The sequence below is a fragment of the Vanessa tameamea genome, chromosome 24 (genome assembly GCF_037043105.1).
Source record: "Vanessa tameamea isolate UH-Manoa-2023 chromosome 24, ilVanTame1 primary haplotype, whole genome shotgun sequence".
Lineage (NCBI taxonomy): Eukaryota > Metazoa > Arthropoda > Insecta > Lepidoptera > Nymphalidae > Vanessa > Vanessa tameamea.
The window spans coordinates 6,371,314-6,399,224 of record NC_087332.1 but is presented as its reverse complement, the minus strand read 5'-3'; the positions used below and the strand labels follow the sequence as shown (position 1 = coordinate 6,399,224).

The window sequence follows — 27,911 nt, the reverse complement described above, 5'->3', positions numbered from 1 at the left end:
TAACCTTATCTAACATTATACATTTTTGACATGACTATATAAATTCTATTTTTTTTATTTTTTTCATTATAATTCTTAGAAAATCGTTTGCAATGTGTACCTTTATTTTTAATTTTTGTGCTTTGTTCTGTTTGTTAAGTATTAAATATGTGTTTTATATTGAATAAATCAATATGAAAAAAATTGTTCTTTAGACATAAATCTAATAAAAAGAAAGATAAATTTGTTTACTTTAACTTTTGTTTATTTTAAATTTATCTATAATTAATATTTAATTTCTGTTTGTTTTTGTTCTATAAGTAGTTATATTTTATTACATTATGTGTTTTGAATTTACAGTTTTTTTTTTATAAATACCTTTTGGATTAAACAATTTTATATGTTTAGATAATATTCTTTACTGTAACTCACTCGCGAAGGCGTATCCTTCAACGTAACATTATTATCGGCGTGCATTTTTTATGTCAAATAAGTTGAAGAGTTGAGATAATTTCATCGATCGGTCGAGATGTGCTTTCTTCGGTCGAGATGTGCCTCGCCCGAGCCAAGTTTTGTACTTAATGAATATCTACAATTAGCGAGGCCGCTTTGCGAGGCTAATCGGTCAGTCAGAAAGCGGCTAGTAAATAGTATTATAGCCTCAACAGAATAAATAAAGTAATCATAATATTTATATAAAGGAATTCATTTATTCCACTCGTTTTAAGGATATATTTTACATTTTTGTAGCATGTACATATGGATGTTACATAAGAATAAATAAATAAAAAAAAATGAACACATGTCGCCCATACACGTTAACTACAAAATGTTTTATCGACTTAGAAACTGTGAAATTGTTTGTTTTTAATAGAATATTCCAATCACTTTAGAATCTTTACTGACTAACTCTGTAAAGCAAATGCTAAATATAGTAACTTGACTATGTACTACTTACTTACTAAATTTATATAGTATACTTTTGCTTACCTTCTACTTTTGGTTCATAGAAACGAATTCACAAAATATTCATATTATTTTTTTTTCAAACTCAAGGACAAAGTCTCCAATCTATATACAAGATGTGATCAGCTAACTGTTTTATTTAAGTCTATCGCGTATCATTTAATAATTATATTCACTCACTTTATGAATCCTGTTAAGTATAAAAGTTAGAATAGCTGATTTACGAAATAAATAAAATGCATTTCCGTTGTTTTCTAATTATTAATGCAGCAAATAAAATTGCTTAAAACAACGAATTACTGACCGCCAAACTTAGAGACACTAAGCGGTTGCTTAAAGTGCTCTTTCGTACAGATTTTACGACAATAATAACAATTACGGATCGCCTCAGTAACCATGCCATAAGTGTTGTAGTAACAGACTAATTACTCAATGTTTTTTTTTTATATAACCTTGTTTTTACATGCATTTTTCTGATTTGATTTTTACATTTTTGCAAACTAAATTGCAATTATCAGCTCTAGATGTAACAATGATTCTTATAACGCTGATATTTTTCCATAATTTACAGTTTCTAAATAACATCTTAAACAAGTTACTCATAAAAGAAAGTAACACAGAACACTGCATCTTTCATGATAAACATTTATTAGTAGTAGTAGTGTTTTGTATTTAATTTTCGTTCAGAATAGGTCTCTAAGTATCCCTATAAAATGATATACGAACGAATGACAGACGACTGCGACAAGCTTTATATATAGTTATCTTATACTAGATCACAAAAACCGCCGTAACCACGTCAGAATCACTGGAAAGTATTGTTACACAGCCAGTTAATAATTTTTATACAGGCACATTGAAAAACAAATATTAACCAAAACAAAACAAGCTTTGCCTTAGCTTTAATTTTCATTTTAATTTGAATAAACTGATTATCTATAGTATAGAGACATATTCCCAAAGTTAATGTGATTTTATTCATTTTAAAATGGAATATTAAACAGCAGATTTATAATTTAATTCTGAAATTTTGAACAAATTTTTAAATTGTATTTTGTGCGATAAACGTAAACTTTATAAAGAGATATTGCTTTAAGTGAAATTCATTTAAATCTATTTTTTACGAAATAAATGCAACATTCGTGAGATTCCTCGATTATCTTAACATATAACATTGCAATCATTTTATTATATCACTCGTTAGCTTAGTACTTAAGTACTACATTTACAAAAGAACTCTCTATATGTATTTCAATATGCCAAATAAAAAATATATTAAAAATAACTTCACCATTACGAATGTAGCTTATTTCCAATGTGCCTAAACTGGTTTATAATAACACTCTACACTTGTCATTTCACTTCAAATCACTTCACTTCACTTGTTGTCACTTGAGCAACGGTGTGTCAATGTTGAACTTGTGTATGTTAGCACAAATATCGTCAATATTGCTTTTGTTCTTATATAACGGACATATCCGTACTTTTCTCTCCCGATTGTCTGTGTACATCTCTATGACGCCCCACTGACGTAGGAGACGGAGGCAATTCTTTATAGCATCAGTCGAAACTGCTTCACCTGAAAAAAATTACGGTTAAGTCGGGAATTATTAATTGGTCACGTTTCTTCGTTACCAACAAAGAATTTAAAATTAAATTGGCTATATTTTAAATTTTGAATTATGCTCTTTAAATGTTGTTCTGCTTTTAAATTATTTGTATGGATTTGTTGGTATAAGTTAAATATTTATAATTGTAATTATTATCATAAGAGTTGAGATGATCTACTAGGATAGATTCATAATCAATGATGCTCAACAAGTGTTTGGATCCTACTTCAACTCTATTAGGAGATTTCTGATTTGAGCCTTTAAGTCCTTAATAAAAAAGTACCGACCGTAAATCATCTTGTTCTGCGCGAAGCTCTCCAGCAAGGAGTCCAATGTGGAGCCCACAAGTTCCTTTTGAGGGGCATCCCGCAAACCGCGACACGTAGCCGAATACGCCTCCAATAAGGGCCGGATCGTTTGCAGTAGACGACGTCTGGAATTATTTCGATGTTGATAATATACATTTTTTGGCCAGTTTAAGCAGGACCTTTTGCTGCTTAAATAGTAAATTCAAATCAAGATGCTTAACTAGCTACCTGGTCCAGTTTTGCACGGTTAGACTAAGGGTTTATATTTGTCATTTAATATTTTTTAATGTCACTGTTTGCTTTCTTAATAAAATAAAATAAAGCGTTTATAACGTAATCCATATAAGATCGCGGTGCACGCCATTAAAGCTCCTACATGATTCGATTTTCATCGTCAAATTTTTGCCAATTTACACAAAACCCGAATTAATTGTACATGTAAACCTTCATCATGAAATACTCCGTCAATCGGTGAAAACCGTATGAAAAATCGCTCGGTAGTATTTAAGTTTATCGCGTTCAGACGGACAGACGCGTATTTGTTTTATAATATGGTAGTGGTTCGAATAGGCTCTGGCCCTGTTAAAATTATCTCTCTCGTTAAGCTAGCGCAGTTACATTATGTCGTAGATCAAGCACCCTTCAAATGCTTTGAATTTTTTCGAAGTAGTCCAGTGCCTGGAAATAAGCAGTGTTAGCATTCCAATGCCCGGGAGAGCAAGTAAAGCCTTTGGTTTAGCGCTTAAACTCTTTTCGTCGTGTTGGATTACGAGAGTCAGGGAATAAAGTATGTACATGTATTTGCGCACCAGCCTCGTGCAATATTGTGTCCTTTGGAATTGCTAAACGAAATATAGTTTGTGTATTGATTAATATTATCTTCTTTGGATTGGTTAGTATTGTACCTCTCAGCAATCGCTTCCGGGGTCTTGGACAGTTTGTATTTGATGAGTCGCGTGGGGTCTGGTCGGTCGTCGTCCTCGTCGTCAAACGTCCGAGCGAACTTTTGTGACCAACGCTGCTCTTGTAATACATCAGGCGTCTGGAAATATTATTTAAGGATTTATAATATTTTAGAGTGCAAACATTTATCGTTCCATAGAAAATAAATATTTGACGATTGATATTTCAACGAAATCTTGATTAAATATTTTTTATTTAGGGATTCACAGCTTTTGCCAAGTACAAAGTCAATCCATGGGGTTGTATGCAAGCACTCCTGTGTAGATAATTAAGATTGATGTGTTCCAGTTTGAAGGGTGAATGGGCCAGTGTAACATGGCTCAAGGAACATATCATATAAATTCCGATGATTGGCGGCGCATTGGCGACATAGGGAATGGTTAATATTTCTTACGGCACCAGGTTACTACCAGGTATCCAGAAATATAATTATAAACTGTTTACTTTATCTTACTTAGTATACAATTAATATAATTCTTATAATTTAATTAAGTTTAATGTCTAGGATAGATATAAAAATCGATTTTATATATTATGTTAAGTATAAAAAAAATTAGTATAGAAATCCTTGTACCTGTGTTTCAACGAGTATTTCCTGGGATATAAGTTCTCTTAAAGCCTCCAATAGCCTTTCCTCTATCCTGGTGCAAGGCGCACAGAGTATGAACTCTTGGCTTAATATCTCGCTGAGCTGGAGCGCCGCTTCCATCAGTTCCGAATGTCTCACGGTCACTTCCTCTGTGTTCTTGTTGTGTACAATGCTTTCTAATGCTGTTGCTGTAATTTATATCAATAAGGTATGTTAATGTTAAGAATAGTTTTTAATTTGATGTATTCTATATTATATTGCAATATTATAATGAAAATAGAATTGAGTAAAGTATTGTAGTAAGTCAAGTGGAATATCTTATAGCTCCCAACTTTGGTGGCGCATGGCGATGTAAAGAAAGTTTAAAATTTGCAGACAGGCAGTGGTGACCACTTACCATCCGAATGTAGACAATCGATTCAAATGAGCCCATTTGGCAGTCGTGCTATCTGTACTATAAATGAAAACAGTCCGCAGCGCGGAGCGGGGACGTACCCAGCACGGCGGAGGCGGCGTAGTGCGCGACGAGCGCGTTGGCGTAGTAGGCCAGCTCCAGCGCCGCCGGCACCGCGCCCGCCGCGCGCACCTCGCGCGCCGCGCCCGCGCCCCCCGCGCCCGCGCCGCGCACCAGCGCCGCGCCCAGTGTGTCCAGCTGCAGGGAACGGTTACGTTTTGTACTTCAGATTGATACGATACGATAAAATAAGTATGTTTTTAAATTGTATTGTATATTATGATTTAGTAACGGGTCATTAATATCCCAGCGCTGAGGTAAGGTCTTGTCTGGGTTTTTTTTTAAGTGAAAATGTTTGTGCCTATTCTTCCACGCTGCTCCAGAGCGGGCAGGGTACATTACATCACATTTTTTTTTTAAAAGCACGAGATAAATTAAATAAAGACTGGAGCTTTATTCACATGAAAACATAGTGGCGGTTGTTTGTTTAAAGCTGCAAAATTAACTTGGCCACTTGGCCACTTGGCCTGTGCTCATAAAATCCACTTTATTATTATTTGCAACATAACATTCTCGGTGTACAATTTAGGATTAACGTTAATTAAATTAGCACTTAGCTAAGTGGACACTTGAGTCTCTGCGTGTCTTACCGCTCTTTTGACGACGAGATGCGAATCTCCAGTGTAGCCGAGGTCTCGGCCCGCCAGCTTCAGGGCCCTCCCGCGTGCCTCCACGCTGGCCTGCAGGACGGACAGGCTGCAGCCCTTCCTCTGCTCTGTCAGAAGCACGTACGAGACCACGTTCGTGCACATTAGAGCTGTCGATTGAGCCGCATCTGTAATTAGATAATTAATACAGGCATAAGTAATTATGTCATTTGATCGTATAATTTATATTAATATATCTGTAACTAGATAAATATCTATTTAAAATTTTAATAATTGATTTGGAATAGACTTTGCGTGAAATTTCTACTCACCGTATACAAGATGTCTGCCAATAGCCTCGACCATCATCTTTTGCTCCGTGCTCACGTCGGCCCCGAACAGACTGCTATGACTGTGATTGTATAATATTTGCCTATCTAGATTCACGGCTAGATTGTTGTTGAGAGGCGTTAGTGGCATCTCGACGGGAGCTTTTAAATAGTTGTACTTCTGGAATGACGTCACCAACTCCTGTAATTAAAATAAATAGTTGTATAAGTACGATTCGGTTGAATATTAGGTCGAGTTTGCCAAACCGATTTCGTCGTAGGACTATCGAGGAAATATTAGTGTAGAAGTTTCGTGCTCAAACTTAAGTGCACTCACATATTGTGATAGGACGGAGAATCTGATACGACAGGAAATCATCCAGGTGCAGAACCAAAGGCTTTACGGTATTTTTGAGGCCATATTTGCAGTACCAGAGATGCTACTGAGAGTTTTTCCTGTATTCCTAAGAGTTTTCTGGGACTTAACCTAGGACCTCAGAATCTGCAACCTTAAAAGTCAGACGCTCGATCAACGAGAGCAATACCAAGTGGTAACTTTGAATTCGGTGCATCCATATTTGGCTATAAGCTTTATATTATAATATATATTATAATCAAAATCACAAAAATCTTCTTTTGGAATCTTAAGCAAAATATACAGTTTTACTAAGTCTGTCACTGTGTGTTTGCTCACAAACTGCTCATCAAATTGTAGTAACAATAATTGTACCTTAAGAGATATCGGCTGATTGAAGTCCACTCTAATACTGCCATGATTCGTATTCAAAGTCCTCCAAATACCGCGGAATGCCGACCAGAACGTTTCCATCTGTTTAGGCATGCCCAATTGTTCTCGTACGAAGTTCCCGTCCACCAATCGGTCGTAGTTCAGCGTCACGGGTACGAGTAGAGCGTCGTCGATTGTACCGTCGAGGTACGCGTCCAATATCACCGAGAGAATGCCAGCTGGAAAAAGACATATAAACCATCATTTATAGGAAATAAATATATGCAAAGCATTTTTTTTTAATATATTACTTTTTATGCATTTTAAGAAAAGAGTTAGTTCCTAAAAAACATACTTTCCATAAGAGCCTTGACTTTGACTTGATTTGACTTAGCTGGGGGCCCCTTGAATCCACGGAACTCTGGGCTGAAGCCCAAAAAGCTATACGGTAGATCCGGCCGTGCTTTCCATTTATATATTTAAGTATTTTATAAATAATTGATATTATAAAAAAAACGTAACGATTTAATTTTTGCCCAGTTACACAAGTATGTATAAGAGCAGCCATGATGATCCATATATTTTAACCAAAACTATATATTTAATTCTTACATCATATATATACAGGCAGACTGACAAATGGGCTTTATCGTAAGTAGTCATCACTGTATACAGATATTGTCAGTGTAAGAAATATTCTAATGTCGTCAAGGCGCTACCAAACTTGGGAACTAAGATGTTATGTCTCATTTACCTGTTGTTACACTGGCTCACTCGCCCTTCAAACTGGAACACAACAATACCAAGTATTGTTGTGTTCCAGTTTGAATATGCTATAAGGTGGTAGTTACATAGGCAGACTTACATCAAGCTCTACCACCAAGTAAAATTATATTTTGATTTTATTCGAAAGTTCATAATTAATATGTTGATGTTAACAAGTTTAAAACTATAATTATTTATATTGATTTTGTTTATACATAAATAACTTACCCACCCCCAACAAATCCTTCTTAATGTTTGCAAGAAATGAAACGTCAATTTTAGTGTATTTTATAATGTTATTGGAAAATTATACTCGAGGTCATGGTGCAACCAGTAGGCATACGTAAAAAAAGCATTCAATTAAAATTCTCGGAGTTAAAATTAACTTATGTCATGGCTGAGATGCTGTTATAAGCCCAGTGGTGACATGTGACAGGCTGTTCCAAGATTACGAGTTTAAGCCGAGGCAACACCACGAATTTAGCATATGCTTATTTGGTGTTCATAATTCGTGGTCAGCGGTGAAAGCAAACATCGTGAATATGACATTCAACATGAATGAAGATTTGTCAAAGCAGCTGATGTGTATATATATTCCGATTCCGAAATATATCTGAATATCATCATCCTTCTGCCCTTATCCCAATTTTACTCGGGGTCGGCGCAGCATGTCTTCCTCTTCCATACTTCTCTGTCGGACGTCATCTCACAGGTAACATTATTTCTAACCATATCGACTTTCACACAATCCATCCATCGTTTCTGTGGTCGTCCCCTACCTCTTTATCCATCCATATTCATTCTCAAAACCTTTCTCACGACATGGTCCTCATTCCTCCGCGTGTCTACTACTACTTCTATGCCACACTAACATTATTATTTTATGTTACATATAAAATATATTATAATAAATACCTTTAGGTAACTGTGGCTTTCCAGTTCTCGTGCGTCCGCCTTCGATGAAGAATTCTAAATTGTTATTAGCCGATAGACTGTTTAAGATATACGCCCTGCAAAGAAATGTATTATTAATAAAATATTGATAATTACATATCATAACTAACAATACTCGCATGATTGTCTGCTTGTTAACATACATATGTGAGAGAGCCGAGATGGCCCAGTGGTTAGAACGCGTGCATCATAACCGATGATTGCGGGTTCAAACCCAGGCAAGTACCACTGAATTTTCATGTGGTCAATTTGTGTTTATAATTCATCTCGTGCTCGGCTGTGAAGAAAACATCGTGAGGAAACCTGCATGTATCTAATTTCAACGAAATTATGCCACATATATAGTGTATCCACCAATCCGCATTGGAGCAGCGTGGTGGAATATGCTCCAAACCTCAAACGTAGAGGAGGCCTTAGTCCAGTGAGAAATTACAGGATGTTAATGTTCTAACATATGTAATATCTATTATAGGAATAAACTTAGCAATGTCTGTTTACAAGTAGTTACTAGTGTCATCCTCTAGAGTCCCCCAAAGTTAAGCGTAAATATTTAAATAGGGACAATAATAGACCAAGGGCGTCACGATTGAACCTATCGAATCTGAGTTCATTGTATCGTTGAGCTATTGACGATTAAACATATAATACTGCAAATTTAAATACGACGATTGAGAGACTATTCTGATAGGATTAATTGCTATTCCATTTAAAAGAAATTCCAATATTGTTATTATGTGAAAATAAAAAAAAGTAGATTTAATATAAGCTTACCTAAGAGCAGATTTATATACAGGGTCACCGTGGTATTCAGAACCGTCGACTCTTCGTCGGATGAAGAATGCACCACAACAGCGAAGGAACCACCTGTAATACAAAATATTTTATCATTATTCATCTTATCTCTGGACTGGTCAGGCCCGACTTAATCCAGGGTGGTAGGGTGTAAAAAACCCGAAAGCCAATTATGGTCAAGTTTTCGACTATTGGTGAAGCACCCCAACGAGTCAAAAGTCACACAAAAATATTTGGGGCGAGAGGAGATTTCATGCCTTTTGGGGTCAAGACGGGACTCAGTGTGATATTTTTTTATTATACCCAATAATGTCATAAACCTACTTAAATAAAAAGAAGAAAAAAGTACCATCATAATCTTATAAGTTAGTAAGAAGAACCACAGAAGGATCCTTCTATCTTAAAAGTTTTCTTTTTTGAAAGAAAAAAAACTTCTAAGATGATATTAAATGGAGTTGAGATAGTATATATACTAATATTGTAAATGCCGAAGTAACTCTGTTTGTCTTTCCGTTGCTCTTTAATGGCCAAACCACTTAACCGAATTTTATGAAATTTGGTATGAAGCAAGCGTGAACCCCAAGGAAGGGCATACTTTTTCTGCCTAACACCTGACACGCTCTTCATGCCTAAAACGTGAGCAAAGCCGCTGGCGACTAATAGTTATTTATGAATAGAATAAAATTTACAAGGGTGAAAAACTGTATGTATTTTATAAGACATAGATACTATTAAAAACTGAAGAAACTGGGGCGCGAAATTAATATAACTGTTGAACGACTACACGATGTAGTCATATTTTAGATGAAAAACGATAGGACGATCAGAAATAATAACAACTCACCCGAAGAAGGGTATCCTCATGTTGTCCCCGGCGGCGACCAGAGGCGGCCGCAGCCCGGTCAGGTAGAGCGTGAAGGTGACGAGGATGTAGTCGAAGTGCGAGCGGTGCAGCGGCACGAACACGAGCGGCAGGCCGGCCGCCTTCGCGCGGCGCAGGCGCTCCACGCACGCCGAGCGCGTGCCGCAGCCGCCGCCCGCGATGCGCCGCACCGCCTTGTGGCACAGCCACGCCACCAGCCTGGAGCCCCACGCATGTTAGTCGCATCTTAGGCATTCGTCAGTTCGTCATTATGGGGTGACATCGACTGTCCGAACCGGTCCCAGCTAGTTTATTTTATTTATTATGACTGAATTTAATCGATTGTTTGTACTTGACCAATCCGTGAGCTTTTTAAGTCATTAAAGAATCTTAAGTAGTATACTATAGAGTACTTGGATTGAAAGAAATTCTTGGAAATATATTTCGCAAATCGATTCTCGTTAATCGAACTGAAAATCGCACATTTAAATATAGCTTTTGCTTATAGAAATTGCAATGGACATAGCAAGAGTATTAGATACAAAATATGGTCCATTAGTGTGATCTGTGTTTTTTTTTCGCTGTATAAATACTCTACTCAATAAAAGATGACTATTGTATAATAATAAATTGTCGTTAGAATATTCAGAAACGTTTCGTTTTGCTTACGAAAAATACAAATGTCTGCGAGAACGTAATTCAAAAAGCGTCCCCAAAATAAACGTACGAAACGTTAAGTTTCGAAGTCACATACGAATGACGTAAAATCTTCGAGAAACGACTCGAATGACTCGGTATGACCAGGTAACCAGGAACTAACCTCAGAACGTTATTGGACATCGACGACGATATGTCCTGCAGCACTTTCATCGCATGTGCTTCAACGCGTTTCCTTACACTGGCGTATGTTTTCTCACCGGCATGTTTGCCGTTGGCCGTAGTCTTAAGTTCTTCACGGGTCGTATCTTCTATTGCACGTTGAAAATGTTCATCCTTCATGACCTGGAATAAGTAAAAGTAGTAATTAGGAGATTGTAATGTTTCATTGCCGTACGAAAAAACGGATCAGGTTTCTCCTCCTTCACAACGTTTACCTTCACGCCGAGCACGTGATGAATAATAAACACATTTTAAGCACGTGATACCTCACTGGTCTCCAATGTCATTTCTCGGAATTGAGCTACTGAGCTATCTCGGCTCAACGTAAAATAGACTAATAGTAACTTTATGCCGTATTATGTTGACAAACAACTGATGAAATGTTATGTATGTATAATATAAATTATGTTATTACTATTTTTTATGATATAGGTAGGCGGACGAGCGAATGGGCCATCTGATTGTAAATGGACATCACTGCCCATAGATAATGGCGTTGTAGGAAATATTAACAATTCCTTACCAACCTTGGGAAATAGGATGTTATGTCCCTATTACCTGTAGTTAAAATGGCTCACTCAATCTTTAAACCGTAACCCAATAACAGAGTACTGCCGTTTGGCGATATAATATCCGATTATTGGGTGGGACCTACCCAGACGGGCTTGTACAAAGCCGTACCATCAAGAAGTGTATGATGTACTATTGTTGTAATCAAGACTATATAAGCTAGTGAATAGCTACAAGTATATATAAATAATTGAGCTGCAATCTTTTCTTTTAAAAATCTCTTTCGGCTAAAACTGTATAGTGCGATAAAGTAAAAGACAGACATTTAATTTCGCTTTATTACTCATTATACAATAACCATTCAAGTTCCAATCTTGAGTTTTACTTATGGATTCGTGAAAATTGTTTTTTGTATAACGGCGAAGTTGATATCAGAACTTTGGGAGTAAAATGAAGAGCAGGTGTTAATACAGGAAGTAAAGGGTAATAATGTTTGTAGTGAATAATAAATCAGAGCTAATAGAGAAGCGCATGGAATATATTAAATTTATGGTTTATTGTTCTGTGCTCCTCCGATTGAAATAGGCCATAGGTACAAAGCATACTGAATCTCATGACCTTTTTTTAGTTTCCTCGTAGTCGGACAAAAACAACATAATTAGTTAACATATCGTATCATCGTATATTTTATCAAATAAGTTATGAATGCGGTTCTATACTCACACTAGGCAAAACATCCTTGTAGTCGTACTTGATGAGGTGCACACATTGAGCCAAATCGCAGAGATAACGCGACACCACGCCACCATTGGCGAATGTCTGCCTGCCGATATTTAATATGTTGATCACTGACCCCAATTCCTCAGTCTTGGGATCCTTCCACGAGTCCTGTCAACAAAGGATACCGTTAAAAACACTTTAGTAGCTCGATGATATTTGTACTTTTTAACCAACTAGATAAAAGGAGATTCGCAATTCGCCCGTTTATATACATTTTTATGTATAGTAAACGTAAAACAAAAACATTTGTATAACTATTTTTATTTTTGAAGATTGTTTTGTGCCTGGTACAATAGGTATAACATCTCCGAGGTGGTCCCATCTCAATTTCATCGCTATTGGAAATTGTTAAGTTTTCATTACAAATTTACATTTATGCAAATTTTTGAGACCAATACCTAAATATAAATTCAAATATATTTTATGAGTATCCTACTGTTTCAATAAGCTGATAAAGTTAACATAAACGTAAATCATAATATTGGTATTAACGTACTAAATTAAGAAGACGTTTTATATTAGGAGCTGAACATAATTGTTTATTAGTTGCAATACATATCACGTATGACATATGTTTACTATACGTCTTACCGTGCGAGGTCGTCGTACCGTGCCGCGCGTTGGTTGGTTCGCGCGTGTCACGCCACCGCAGCGAGCGCATGCGCACGGTTTAAATTTGGAATATAAAGCGACAATTACTATAGCTTCAATATATGAATGAAACGTTGTTAATGCATCTCGAGTGTATTACTCTATTGTATGCCAATGTGTTGCCAATAGTATTACATCATTATAAGAAATATTTGGAAAGAGATTTATGTTACTTTTTATTCGCTTCTAAGTAAGTCGAATAAAGATACTAATTAATATGTCATGATTGTAAAATTTCATACAATATATTCGGGTTTCGAACGCGATCAACCGTTTATTTCGACTGTCAAACATCAGAAATGTGCCAATCTTTCGAACGGACGGGCAACACAATAACAAGCATGACTAAGATTTCATGATTATATGACTTATAGGTAATTTTTTACTTGATGGTAGGGCTTTGTACAAGCCCGTCTGGATAGGTACCACCCACTCATCAGATATTCTACCGCCAAATAACAGTACTCTGAATAGTTGTGTTCCAGTTAGAAGGATGAGTGAGCCAGTCTAAACACAGGCACAAGGGACATAACACCTTTGTTCCCGAGGTTGATGGCGCATAGGTGATGTAAGGAATGGTTAATAATTCTTACAGCGCCTTTGTCTATGGGCGGTGGTGATCACTTCCCATCAGGTGGCCCATATGCTCGTCTGCCAACCGGTGCGATAAAAAAAAATTGCTAAAACACAATACATTATTGTAGATAAACGGTTCGAACGAAAATTGATGTTTAAATTTAAATATTTACGTATAAAAGTTACACAACTTCCTTCAAATTAACATTAAAACTATTTAGTAGTTAGAATTTTTTACATAATATACCTAGCTAATTTTATTTTTTGTATTTTAATTAAGTTTTTATTATAACATTAATTTATAAAACATTTTAAATTATTGCTAGACATGAGAATATTCTTACTTTAAGTTGATGTTAGCTTGAATATTTTATTTTTTGGCGATAGTTAAATTACATGAAAGTACAATGATATAAAAAAGTAATTAGGTAAATCATAAACAACATTGAAATGCGGTCATTTCAAAATAAAGAAAAGCCGCTTCAGGGCGCAGATATTTATTCCACACGATAACAAAGCGATTTTAATGAAACAATATTTATCATGTATGTGTGTGTATGTGTGTGTGTGTGTATTAGATGATTTATGTTAGTTCTATATTTTAGAAAACCCATATCATTAGAGCAGCGTGGGAGAATTCGTTCCAAAAGCTTCTCCTTAAAGGAAGAGGAGCAATGGTCAAAGCTCAACAGTGGAAAATTAGAGGCCGCTAATTATTTCTACTAAGGCTTTTTTTATTTACAACTAATCTTTATTGGTCTAATGGCTAGCTTGTATTACGGTGGAAATATTTTAAATTACTTATAATGACATACAAAAGAACAGACATAATTATAGTTCTCCATGTTTTCGCTCACGAAATATTTAACCGATTACAGCAGCAATACGATTCTATAAGAATTCACTCGTATCTCATTCGTGAAATGTTCACAAACGAATTACGGCGATATGCTATTCCGATACGTCTATCCTATAAATTTATAATTATTAGAGTCAGTGTCGCATATACAATTCTAAAACTGTTATTTCGTTTGGTCTGCGGTGAGTTTTGAGTTTCTTACAGGATAGCTTTACTGATTTTTAGGTGTAGAAGACCGACGGTCTATCGAAAACTTGCAGTTACCAACAAAGGATATTAAACTAGTTAATAAAAAGTTTTACAAAATAGGACCTCTTTCGAATGAGTTACACACATCAACAAATGTTACGCACAAGCACACACAGTAAACACAATCGAAACCATTGGTTCCCTAGACAAGGAAAAGACAATGGATCAGACAAATATACCCCAAGGCACCCGGTCACATATACGACAAAGGAATACATATCGGCTAACCGTGACCCGTCCTTGGATCAATGTCACACGAACGGTCGCCTAATGAGGATACTTACATTATAAATTGATACTTAATTATATTGAAATAAAAACTATAATCCTCGGAAATGATACGTGATTACAAGTCTTTATTGAGTCGCTTGTGTTATGCAAATATATTGAAGAAGATTTGTTAGTTTATAATATGTATTTTCCGGAATAACGCGAATACTACTATGTTTTACAGCTTCATGTTTTCTTTTAATATTTACATTTTACGAGTATACTATTATATAATGTAAGTAGTTTTAAGAGGGACATACGTACGTTATAGTAGGTATATTTATGTTTTATATTTTTAAGACATACCTAATATATAGCTGACACGTCGCCCGCTTAGGTTTAAGTTGGTGACGAAAATGCTTGAAAAACATATACACAAGCCTTTATCATCAATATTACCCCTGGAAGGGTGAAAAAAGTAGCCTATTTTCAACCTTGGGTTTCTAGTCGTGAAAACGTAATAGACAGAGAAGCTTCACTTTCGCATTTTAATATCAGTACAGAAGTACAGGTAGATGTCAACATAAAATGGTAAATTAAAACGTATAAAATTGGATTAGTAAAAAATAAAATAAATGAGCCAGCGGCAAGTAGTAAAAAAAGAAAAATAAAGTGTCGACTATAAACAGTCGACCCCCAGTACATATTAATTAATACTTCAAAATTCAAAATCATCATAAACATTTTAGTATTGTTAAAAATATTAACTCCTGATGAGAAATATTTTTGTTAGTCATGAGAGAGCAATTTTATTTAAGAGTGTGGGGTGGAGTGTTCTGTCCTATATCCTTTTATATTTAAAGATAAACAAACCTTAGATTTACGTATTTCATGCGATTTGCTAAAACTCAACTATTTTGTGCACTACTAAGAGTTTATGATTAATATATGTATCTTTATTTATAATACAACACTATTACACTTGACTACTTATTTCCACTTTAATTGTATGTACTTCCAAAATTCCGATAACAGTTTCGTCGACGTTAGAAACGCCATTTTTTCGTAAATCCATAGTGAATATGATGAGCTCTCGACCAATGTAAGCGCGTCAATGTGCTGTCAGATATTATTTATTTGGCTTTTCTCCTCTTATGGTTAGAATGGAGTATATGAACGTACATTCTTAGTTAAGATATAATTTGTATGAAACTATACAATAGAATATTTGTGTGTAATATAGTCGAATTTCGTCTACTTGTTTCTGTAATAACACGTCACTCCTACATACTTTCACGTTTGTGGTAATTCATTAACCGTTAGTCGATTCCGCCTACCACTTGGCCATTTCGTACAATGACCCTGTCAAATAATTCGCGATAATTATCCGATTCTATAGCTATGTCATTATATATAATTATATCATATTGTTAGTTGTTGCTGTTACTACTTTTATTATATAAAAAAAAATTATATATATTTATAAACCACTAAATATTTCAACAATTAAAATTTTGTAATGTTCCTTAATGTAAATAAGAGTATATTTTAATGCTCGACATCTTGAATAAATATTAATAATTAGAAGAAAACCCAGCTTCGCCCGGGTAAAATAAATAAAACTGATCAGATACTGTTTATCCTTTACTTTTCATATAACATACAGTGGACCCCCGGTAATCCGACAAACGTTTTGCAGGGCAGTGTCGGACTATCGAAATTGTCCAATTATAGAGTACTGTCTAAAACGGCCAATAGTCCGGAATATTTCACAAAAGAGTACCTTGTAATCCGACAAATTACATTATTATATGTTATACTGTAAAGTATAAAGTCTAGCTATCACATGTAGTCAAATTCAAACTAAGCAATCAGAATCAAAACAAAAACGCGTTGAGCACAATAGCGGTGGCGCACTGGTTGTAGCCTGCTCAATCATGCATTGCCGGATTAGCCAGGGGCCGGTTTACCGGGAATCCACTGTATATCTTTTTCATAAACGTTTATCTATAATTTATTATGTATAAGTTTCGATCGGGTCTATCGTAGATCGGCACGAAATTATATACCTATACATTAAAAAATAAAAATAAAAATAAACAAAATTAAGTATTTCGATGATTTACTCATTTCAAAACACTATAAAGTATTAGATTGTTTATAATCAAAGGAATACTTTACCAAAATCAATGTCATCCCATTTATTATTATTTCGTCTTTATTTCTTCTGTTGTTGGAAATAGCCTCTTATTTTCCTGTAAACTTAAACTAACTGCGCCGCAGTTTGAACAGCCTTAAAACATTACTGCCCCGCTGTCACGAGTCGTAGCGTGACATAATGCAGTATTTAAATAATTTTATACCTATCTTAAAAATAAAAACAAACAAACTTTTCGCCTTTATAACATCAATGTAGTTTATTTTTCTAAAATACTGAAGATATCTTCAAAGGTATCATTTATAGTTATATTTTATTTGACTGTATAAATTCCGGTACGAACAATAATCTGTTAAATTAACAAATATAAATAATAAAAGTTATTACCAACTCATCAGATAATCTACCGCGAAATAGTTTGAGTTTAACCGCAAGGATCAGCTTGTGTGTTTAAGCTCACCTGCTCATCTTAGTTCCCAAGGCGCATTGACGATTTAAGGATGTGGTTAATATTTCTTACAGTGCCCACTTATCATAAGATCTGATGGCTCGATTGCCATTCCCCTTACCTTTTTTACGTCAAGAATAATTAAATATTGAATAATATAAGAGTATAAACAATAGAAGAAAGAGGATAATCCAACAACGACATAATGATACAGTACATTCATGGACAAAAGTCTGACATCAATCTTGTAAGTAATATAGACGCACCAACAAGGATTTCGGAACCTGTTATCTTACGTCATCCAATGTTGAGTATAATATTAATGACCAATGTCAGGGCAGTAGTCTATTTCGTTGTAATTTTGGTCAATGAACTTGTTGTGTTTCTTTAAGTCGAACAGATTCAAATTGATGTGAATTGATTTTTATTTATATTCTTTATCGTGTTGTTAGCAAAAGGGGACAATTTTCAAGGTATACGGTGTTACATGTCATTTTTTATTCTTTATATTTGATTTACGATTTATTAATAGGTTTATATTCAGCTTTTCGCATAGTATAATTTTAACCTTCAAATCTGAGATTTTTCAAATTTCGACGATAAAATTGTATGACAAAAATGGCCTAACAGAGCAATAAACAAAAATAAATTAAACGTCGAAAAATGCTAGAAATTTTTACCACATTTATCTAGAAACTATGTAATGTTTCAAGCCCTCCCGCCAACTAAATAGTAAATCATTAAACTAAAAACAAAAAATATCTACAGAAAAACAAATGGCGGAGGCTAAGTTCCACGCTACGAGTTACGGAAAAAATCGTGTGGTACAACCTCGACAAAATATGAATACTCGTGGTGTCTCTCACACACGTCGCTATTTAAATGTTAATAATATTAAACAGAGATATACGAAATAAGAATTATTGACAAAATATCAATACAGTTACAATTGTTTTTTTGTACGTTAGCTGGCACCCGCCCGTTCCGTATATAATTTATAATATTAATAATTATGGAACTAATGTATTCATGATAAAATGTTTCTAAAACGAGTACGATCTTTAATAAACAAACTATACATAGATATCTTTGTTAATAAAACCGGGTTTTTGAACTGATAGTAGAAGATACAAATCCTCGTATCGATCCTCGTATAAATATTTTCCTCAGATCGGGATGTTGCAACTGTTTTTGAAAAATTTTTTGCTGACATTCCATTTTCGACTACTAACTCATTAAATTCCTCTCCTACCGTTGCTGAATCATTATTAAAAAACCACGTGGAAAAATGTAATATTAGCTTTAAATTTAATACAGTAAGTGTAAGTGATGTAATAAGTTCCTTCAGATCACTAGATATTAAGAAAACGGCCGATCTGTGGGGGATCTCTGTCAAGGTAGTCAATTCAATAATTGATGTAATCGCACCCTACCTTGTCACTATATTTAATAAATGTGTCCTTAGTGGCGTGTTTCCTGACCTCATGAAACATAGTAGAGTATTACCAATATTTAAGTCAGGTAGTACATCAGACCCCAACAACTATAGGCCCATCTCTGTACTACCAACTCTTAGCAAGATCTTTGAAAAGTTATTACTAAATCAAATGCTAGTACATTTTAACAATAACAAGTTGCTACACAAGAAACAATTTGGATTTACAAGGGGTCGCTCGACAACTGACGCTGGTGTTGAGCTCGTTAAAAATATTTACAGGGCCTGGGAGGAGTCACAGGATGCCTTAGGGATATTTTGTGATTTATCTAAGGCCTTTGATTGCGTGCAACACGAAACTTTGGTCAGGAAGCTTCGTCATTATGGAATTAGGGACACTGCACTCAGTCTTCTGATTTCGTATCTGAGCAATCGGATTCAGAGGGTTGATATAAATGGAAAGAGATCTCCCGGGTCTCCAGTTACTGTGGGGGTCCCTCAAGGATCAATTCTTGGACCATTCCTCTTCCTTGTTTATATAAATGACCTGCCACATCTCCTAGGTGATAAACTCGAGATAGTATTGTTTGCTGATGATACTTCTTTAATTTTTAAAATAAAAAGACGTCTTTCAATATATGACGATGTGAACAATACTCTCTCTGAAATAGTAAATTGGTTTAGTGTTAATAATTTAATGTTAAATAGTAAAAAGACTAAATGTATTAAATTCACTACTCCCAATGTAAGATGTGTCAAAACGAGTGTACGCTTAAACGGGGAAGCATTAGATGTTTTAGAATCAACAGAGTTCCTTGGTATGACAATAGACTCTAAGCTCCAATGGGGCCCCCATATAAATAAGTTGGCGAATAGACTCAGCTCTGCAGCCTATGCGGTAAAAAAAATTAGACTTTTGACTGATGTGGATACGGCTCGCCTTGTGTACTTCAGTTATTTCCACAGTATAATGTCGTATGGCATCCTACTCTGGGGTAATGCAGCTGACATTAATACTATTTTTGTACTGCAGAAGAGGGCTATTCGTGCAATTTATAACCTGGGCCCAAAAGATTCGTTAAGAGATAAATTTAAAGAAATTAAAATAATGACTGTCGCTTCTCAATTTGTTTTTGATAATGTTATGTATGTACGCAAAAACATAAACGATTTTCCCAGAAATTGTGACGTACATTCTATTAACACTAGGAACAAGAATAAACTTGTTACTCCAAGTACCCGATTACACAGGGTTAGTAACTCTTTTTTGGGGCAATGTATACGTTTTTACAACAGGATCCCAGAAAACGTTCAAAATTATTCAATTATAAAATTCAAAAGAATCGTTAAAGAGCGTTTGTGTGCTAAAGGATATTACAACACTAATGACTTTTTAGTTGACTGCACACCTTGGGAATGAAATGATCGCCTCCAGGCTGTTTCAAATAACTAAAATATAATAATTATTGTACATGCAAAATGAAAAAAAAAAAAAATATCCCGCTGAGTTTCTTTCGCCGGTTCTTCTCAGGTCCGAGGTGCTAAATTCCGAACCGGTGGTAGATTTTTGACAATCAATAAGCAAGTGTAAACACTTCTATATTGAATAAAGATTTTTGATTTGATTTGATTTGATTTGAATAATCGATTAATGAATTAAAAACAAAGACATTTGATAATTTTACTAGCACAACGTGAATATCCACATCTAATCTCGTTTTTAATTCCGCTTTAAGGTCAACAATTTATCAATCAAATTGTCGAACTTAAAGTAAAATGTAAATAAGTATAATCAGACGCGTTTTTATTTCAAACGCTTCAGTTGTTGACTAGGTTCATGGTAATTAATTATATGTAATTTATTTCATTTGAATTTAGAAATAGACTAGCTATTGCCAATCATTTTCTGAAGCCCCTAGAACTCAGATTTGTTTTTAGACATTGTCTTTATACGCACATTAATTATTTAAATGTTTTAATTATTAACACTGGCAATTAAAATAAATTCGAACGTATATAAAAATCACGACAAAGTCGAGCGGATGTACGTAAACGATTTTAATTTACTAATAATTACTGTATCCTTTAAAGTTTGTAAGTGGGAACTAAATATGATAATGTGGTTTAGGTTTTGTGCTCATTTTTTATTTTGACGCGTTTTACTTAATACAGACTGATATAGGTACTTAGATCTATTCACTTAAATATTCACACAAAGGCGCGACCCTATACGTAAAAATATTTAACGTTGAGATGCGCGCTTTATAACTGAATATACCTCTAATAGCATGATTGCTTTTTTTATTGTTTTGTAATTATAATTTACCAGAATATTTAATCTAAAATACATATGTATATGTTTACTATCAAGTTAATGTAAATTTATATAATCTTATACATTATATTAATGTGAACTTCATATTTTTCTATTTTATATTTTCATATTAGAGTTAAAATGATATGCCCATATAGATATTATATACAGACGCGAATACGTTATAACGTAGAGCGTGCTAACAGTTGCCATGTCGATTGCAATACGAATTCACGAAAAGCACTTCAATAGTTCGAGCTATTCCAATGAAAAAACAACCTAATTATATACGTATATGTGAACCGAACTTTAAACTCTAGCAAGGATAAGTATATAGTAAGTATATTAGTATAAATAAAGAAATAAAAGAAAATAAAATATTCTTTATTCAAATAGACTCAGAAAAATACTTTTGAATCATGTCATGTTACAGAGTTGAATGAAATACCACCGGTTCAGAATATATATTCTACCGAGAAGAACCGAGAAATTCAGTAGTTACTCTTTTCCGACATTTAATTAAACAGTGTGTCTATAAAGTGCAATTAAATTGATATATATACATATATCCCGCCTAGAAATCAAACAAAAATATAATTAGTCCACGGTTTTTTATCTTTATTGTAATCTTGTATTGAATAATATTCCTCAATGTCTTTTGACTTACTGGGGATTGCATTTACCAAGCATGACATTTACGTCAATGTTACCCTATTTATAAATCGACGAAATGCAGTTTTTATATTACTATCCAAATTCCCAATGATCTTAAAATGTACACAAGGTAATTTATCGGTTACAACCCAGAGATAGGATTTGTATGAGGGCATCCATGCGATTAGCAAAGAGGCTACATATTCATAAGTAAATTACGGTACAATTAAAAAAAAACATTGTGGTTTTATTTAAATTACATCGTTAAAATGATAATAGGCAATAAATAACATAGTTTTCCAATAACTTTGTATACTCTAGCGACCCGCCCAAGCTGTATTTTATATTTATTTACAACTGTTTTAATGAACAAATCTACCACAAAGCGTACGATACAAAATATATATGTTAATAGTAAGTAGCAATTTAAAAAAACATATTTTTTTTATCTGATAATGTTGTTGTCCCGTTGAACGATTTTGCATTTGAACCCGTGAACTCATTATATGGGATTTTATGTTAGCAATTTTATCAAAGATACAGTCAAAAAATACTTATTCTGTAAATCATTACGAAATTGATGTAAAATGAATTACTATCCCGAACGTAATCTAATGATTAGTGTGAACGTAAAAACAATCTTTAACGCACAATAGGTGGCAAACGAGCTGGATACTCACCTGATGGACCTGTAGGTTGAAATGTAATGCTTCTATATTGAATTATGATTTATGACCGTAATTTTTGACTTTGTATAGCCTTAATTCAAAGCAGATGGAACTGCGACGCACATACATAAGAATATTTTCTATTAAACCTTCTCCGAAACGCACTGAATCTTCTGTTATAAGATTACACGTGTTATACTTTAGTATTTTTTTCAGTTAGGCATTACAACCAGCCTCATATATTCGTACATTTCTTTACAAAGAAACACTAATTCCTGTGACAATTAAACGTGTCAACACTGTATTAACATTCAATACAATAAAATTACGCACATGTTAATGAATAAATTACATTTTATTGTCAACATCGAGCGGAAAATGACGAAATATAGGACATACATTTACAATCCTTTGAAACAAAAGCGGTCAATGCACTTTATACACAATAATCTTTTGTTGCTTGAAATCAAGACAAAAGTACATTTCGTCTTTAAAAATTATTTCCTTGAATATAAACAACGTAGTCGTGTACACGCAACATATGCAACGACAAACATGAATAATAAAGAACTACACGCAGAACAAACTTCGTTTGCGAATAATCATATTTATATGATCATATGCCCTTGTGCGCTTTACTCATATAGGTTGCAGAATAAATTTAAATGTATTCATTGATAGTTCAGTGGCAAAATCACATGAATTTCAAACAAAACATTGCTCGTTCAAAGCCGGGCAAGCATCATTGATATTTTAAGTGTCTAATTTGTGTTTATAATTTATCTGACGCTAGATGGTTAAAGGTGTTGTCATACATAGATCCTATAGGAAATATAAACCAATTCTTAAAACATCAATATGCCGCCTATTGGGGGCGGGGTGTTCGGTTCTAAGCACATTAATACAAAGTACGACACCGAACCCAACTATCGGTATAATCGCTAATGGTGCGTAGAAGAGAGAATACTGCGGGCCTTGACAAAGTTACATAGCCGTATTCATTTGTAGAAAAAACCAAAATGTATGGAAACGACTTATTGAATTTATCGCGTGATCAACAATTGACTCGCATTGAATAAGTTAGACGAATGCGGTGTTCGAAATCTCTTCGACAATCGTCGATGGCTGTTGATCGCGTTGGATATAAAAAGTCCTATGTTATAATTTTAGACATGTGACAAATGACATTTATAATATAAATAACGAAATCTTTAAATTGGAACACAAGTGTCAAATTTTGCATAACGTAATCGAAAGTAATTCCATGCTATGATTTCGTATCTGTACACGTTTATATAACATTAAATACTAAAAAACATATCTATGTATATAGATTTTAATGTTCTTATTTCTTACATATTAACAATATACGTGTTATATTGTAAAAGTAACGTCGTCTTGGAACTCTTGGATGATACAACCACTCGTTCAAGCGAAACGGAAACACTTCGCTTGATTGCAGTCGGTGTTTTCGATCAGTTACCAATAGTTCGAAATGCAATCACTATCAGACAACAAAATCTAAACTAAATAATTAAGGAGATTTAATTGTTGTAATGCTTAACTGAAAAAACTACTGAAGCGATTTACATAAAACTTACATCAGAGGATGCAGCGCGTTGCGGAGTATATTATATTATATTATTATATAGGTAAGGAGTAGAGCATTTTCGTTTCACCAGATTTCAATTTAGACAATTGACGTGAAGAGTGAGTTTCTTGTTGTTGTAATAAAAAAAAACAACAGATTCAATTATTCTATAATCACCACTGTAATTTTTGCACAAACCTATAAATAACATTGAAATGATTTTCCTATTTATGTTACAAAAACAAAAATTATATAAACTTTAATAATAAATGAAATATCACATTCATTAAAATGTTTTATTGTAATGTAATTTCAATCATTCGGGTACTATGTGTGCAAGGGTCAAGATTATTTCAAAGCTGTTGTCAAGGTAGTCAGACAACCAACTTTTAGATCACGACCCATTTAAATGGTATGGTTTATCAAAATACTTTTCATGCTTGGGAAACGGGCCGGCAGTTACCAATATCGAGTTTAAAGTTCAAGCGGTTCAATCCAACATTTGTTGATTGGTATATATTTTAATTTAAAAAAAAAACCTTAAACAAAAAAATGTTGAATTAAATCAAAAACAGCTGAAGTTTTTATTGTTGATTTATCTGTTCAGACGGTTCCAAAAGTCTATCCAGTAAAATAAATCCGTCTGAATGCAGTTGAAGTACTGAAACACGATAAAAAGGATTATTTTGGTTTTAAAATCTATGTACCATCGAGTTTAGTTATGTATGGTACTTAGTCATTCATTGTGGTGATGAAACGGTGTTTCCGAGAAGTGACAAAGTTGACATCACGATGAAAATCTGCGTTGTATATTAGTAATTTGTCGTAAATGTTAAGCACATACCTACTCATAGCTTTGTGACTAAAATTACGCATTACAAGGTACAACATTTCGTGTCTGTGCTGTTGAACGTTGAGGAGCTCTGTCAGAAGCCTGGTTATATACCAGATATATAGCCAGGCCTCTTACTACCTGGTACCTACTACTTCTACCCGTTGGTCCTACCAATATAATAAGATCTTGGTTACCAAAAAAAAGCACTGTCATCGGAACTGAATCAACATGTTAAATTCCACAATCGTGTTAAGTCGTTTTCAAGCAAATGCCCTAATTTTATTGTTTTTTTTTTTTGTGATATTCGTAAGCAGATAGTCATCATACAATTAAATCGAATCAAATTTAAAATTTAATTTGAGTGGAGTTACATTACACTACACATGTTACTACATATTTGTAACACATGGAAAACTAAGGAACAATTTATAAGCAAACATTCATACAAACATTCCAGAAATTAAAAATCAATATCTAGAACCCTCAAGACGAAAAATGAAATAACGGTGAAGATTGATGACAATATCTGAACGGAACCAATTTAAGATTCACTTGTTATACTTTTTTCATTCCGGAACTAGCACCTTCGTCAAAGGATACATAAGATACATTAACACGTTCGTTTTTAGAATTGCGAATTGTTTCCTTTCGCGTTATTCTAATGAATAATACAGCGCTGTAATGATGTAAATCGATATTGGGTAACATTGAACACTATTTGAATAGGTGATAAGAAAGCGCTTTAGTAGTCTCGATTTTCAGCTATACCGATCATTTAATTGTATTTAATTGTCATAACTTTTTTTTTTTAATAGTAATAGAGTAACTGAGTTTCTTGCCAGTTCTTATCGGTAAATCTGCATTGCGAACCGAGGGCAATTCATTATATATACGTAAAAATACATTTAAAATGTGCTTGAAGTCTTGAATAAAGTATATTTCCGTTAAGAATCTCAGCAAACCAAACGAAACAAGGTAAAAAAAATGTTATTAGACGTAATAACATATTGCCTTTATGAAAGTCACCGAAATTAAAAGTATAAATTTTATGATATCAAAAGAGATCGAAAGAGATCTATTTTTTATTCAAAATCTTTTTAATTTAATTATAAGAAAATAATATACGCGCTGTCAAACTTTTCGGTAGTTAATTAAAAAAATAAATTTTCCTCTTGTTTTAGTTGAACGGAAAGTTTTATGAAACTCGAGTAGAGAAACTAAACTCGATCCACACCTAATAAGAAACTTCATAGTTTTAAAAGCGATAATAATAAACACATTAACGAGAACAACATTTGCAGGCTTAGTTTCTGTATGAGACTTATATCAATTATAGTTTGAATAAATTACGGCTTTACTTATACACGATGTTTAGTTAAGCATTTCTCTATTTCTGTGCACATTGATTTGACATTAGTAAGAAAGAGACACAAAATTGGTCAACTAATTTATTTTTGGTATTTTAGTCGGACGACCAAATGGGCCATCTGATGGTAAGTAACTACTTATAGACATCGGTGCTGCGAGAGATGTTAACCACTCCTTACATCTACAACGCACCAGTAACCTTGGGAACTAAGATGTTATGTTAATTGCGCCTCACTCGCTCTTCAAATCGGAACACAACAATACTAAGTATTTTTGTTTGGTGGAAGAATATCCGATGAGTGGGTGGTAGCTACACATACCTCGCAAAAGTTCACAATACAAACTACTAATCAGAAACAACAACTTACACGAATAAAGTTCCTAATTGTGTTTTTCATTTCAATACTACTCACTAAAATGAAGTCTAACAAGATCTATTAAAATAGATAATTTAAAAATAGCATAAGCGTCACCTCACGACTAAGAATTCAACGTAAAAAAAAGTGTCTTACAATAGTTACGAATACTAGTGTTCACTAAATATATGTACATGACACGGTCACTTGGAGAGAAATAATTATATAGGTTTTGCTTTAATTTACGACAAGAGTCGAAGTGGATCAGCGGTTTAAATCCTAGGGGAGAACTAAGCTAACTAACTAACCAGCAATGGTGCATTTATATACTGCTACTCAACATTAAAGATAAAGATTTTCATCGTTATTTAAACATTACCATAAATAACAAAAAAAAAATGCTAATATAAAAACACAATTATTAAAACATTGTGATGTTAATGTTAATTTAAGGGAAGGAAAATTATCTTTCTAACGTGAGCATATTTAAAATTCGATCTTTCGTCTAATAGATTTAAAGCATAAATTCGTTTGTCGTTCATCAATGGTATTAAAATGTAATTTAGTTACTACTCACAGCTACGTTATCGATAAAAATATTTATACTGGAAAAACTGGATTAAATGTGGAATGCGTCTGCTAATTTCAATGGTCTACGCTCTACACACGAAAATACCGCCGTTCGACAGGTTTACAATTTACATGAAGAGGCTAAGTACTTATTAGTTAGATCAACGGTATGCGTGTTTTTATTGTTATAGCATTAAGGCCAGTGTATCATCTGAACGACCTGACCAGCCAATAGTAATACACTCTAGCCATAGATATGAACTACGAGAAGTGTGAAATTATTCAAACTATGGAATCAAAGATGTTTTGTGCCCTTTTGTTCTAATTACACTAATTAATCTAACGTCTACTAATATTAGGTCCTTAGATATGAAATTGGCGTTTTGTACTGTTTTCAAAACTCAAATGTACCAGCTAAATTAATTTATAAATTCGAATTTGAAATTTTTAACCAAAGAGGAGATATTTCAGCTCAGTGGTCAGTACGACAAAACGCTAATGTCATATGTAAGGACCTAATATTTGACTGGAGTACAAGTCCCTATAAACCATGTTTATAAATCTATACACTCGCGAAGGCACGCCTATCCACGGTACTTTAATTAATTTGTATTATTTTGCTGTCTCTACTCTCACCTCACGCACACTATGACATTTTGTAAGTACGAGCGTCACACACACATAAGCTAATGCACGTCGATATTATTTTAACGTATGTGGATAGCTATATAGTGTCTTGCTATAAGTATGAGTAATTGGATTTTTAGAATCCTCAATGAAATGATTATTTACTTAGACACACTTTTAAATCGTTAATTATTTTACATGAAATATGTCCACACAACATCATTATAT

At 33.9% G+C, this 27,911-nt stretch overlaps 1 protein-coding gene across 3 annotated transcripts in view; it reads right to left on the bottom strand.

Moving 5' to 3' along the window:
* Nucleotides 1-669: 669 nt before the first annotated feature.
* Nucleotides 670-27,911, bottom strand: part of LOC113402659 (glycerol-3-phosphate acyltransferase 1, mitochondrial) — a 58,793-nt gene continuing 31,551 nt past the window's right edge. For all 3 annotated transcript variants that reach the window (XM_064218844.1, XM_064218843.1, XM_064218842.1), the window contains 13 exons: nt 12,058-12,222; nt 10,766-10,947; nt 9,928-10,164; nt 9,063-9,155; nt 8,253-8,347; nt 6,576-6,811; nt 5,849-6,047; nt 5,520-5,704; nt 4,911-5,067; nt 4,401-4,603; nt 3,769-3,905; nt 2,843-2,988; nt 670-2,524 (listed from right to left, as the gene is read on the bottom strand). In XM_064218844.1, the coding sequence (XP_064074914.1) occupies nt 2,334-2,524; nt 2,843-2,988; nt 3,769-3,905; nt 4,401-4,603; nt 4,911-5,067; nt 5,520-5,704; nt 5,849-6,047; nt 6,576-6,811; nt 8,253-8,347; nt 9,063-9,155; nt 9,928-10,164; nt 10,766-10,947; nt 12,058-12,222 (2,226 nt within the window). In that variant the 3' untranslated portion in view covers nt 670-2,333. The remainder of the gene's footprint in view (nt 2,525-2,842; nt 2,989-3,768; nt 3,906-4,400; nt 4,604-4,910; nt 5,068-5,519; nt 5,705-5,848; nt 6,048-6,575; nt 6,812-8,252; nt 8,348-9,062; nt 9,156-9,927; nt 10,165-10,765; nt 10,948-12,057; nt 12,223-27,911) is intronic.